Genomic DNA, 241 nt, shown 5'->3' on the forward strand with positions numbered 1-241 from the left:
AGTACGCCACGGAGGGGGCGTGGCCGGCTCGGCGCGCGCGCGGGCGCCCTTGTCTGGCGCCTCCCTCCGTCTCTCCTGTCCTTCTGTGGTGATCAGCTGGTCTGCGCTTCCCTGACGTGGGCCGGGCACGTCACTGCCGAATGGCAGCCTCCAGAAAGCCACCGCGAGTAAGGTGAGGGGACTCTGCCGGGGAGCTGGCGGGTGGCGACGCGTGGGCTCCCTGCCGGGACGCGCGGGCTGG

At 72.6% G+C, this 241-nt stretch overlaps 1 protein-coding gene across 1 annotated transcript in view; it reads left to right on the plus strand.

The window, feature by feature from the left end:
- Positions 1–39: 39 nt before the first annotated feature.
- The window catches only part of XPNPEP1 (X-prolyl aminopeptidase 1), a 79,129-nt gene continuing 78,927 nt past the window's right edge, over positions 40–241 (plus strand). Inside the window, exon 1 of the mRNA XM_006161614.3 lies at positions 40–172. Within this exon, the coding sequence (XP_006161676.1) occupies positions 141–172 (32 nt within the window). The 5' untranslated portion in view covers positions 40–140. The remainder of the gene's footprint in view (positions 173–241) is intronic.

The sequence above is a fragment of the Tupaia chinensis genome, unplaced genomic scaffold (genome assembly GCF_000334495.1).
Source record: "Tupaia chinensis unplaced genomic scaffold, TupChi_1.0 Scaffold138666_1, whole genome shotgun sequence".
In the NCBI taxonomy this organism is placed as follows: Eukaryota; Metazoa; Chordata; class Mammalia; order Scandentia; family Tupaiidae; genus Tupaia; species Tupaia belangeri.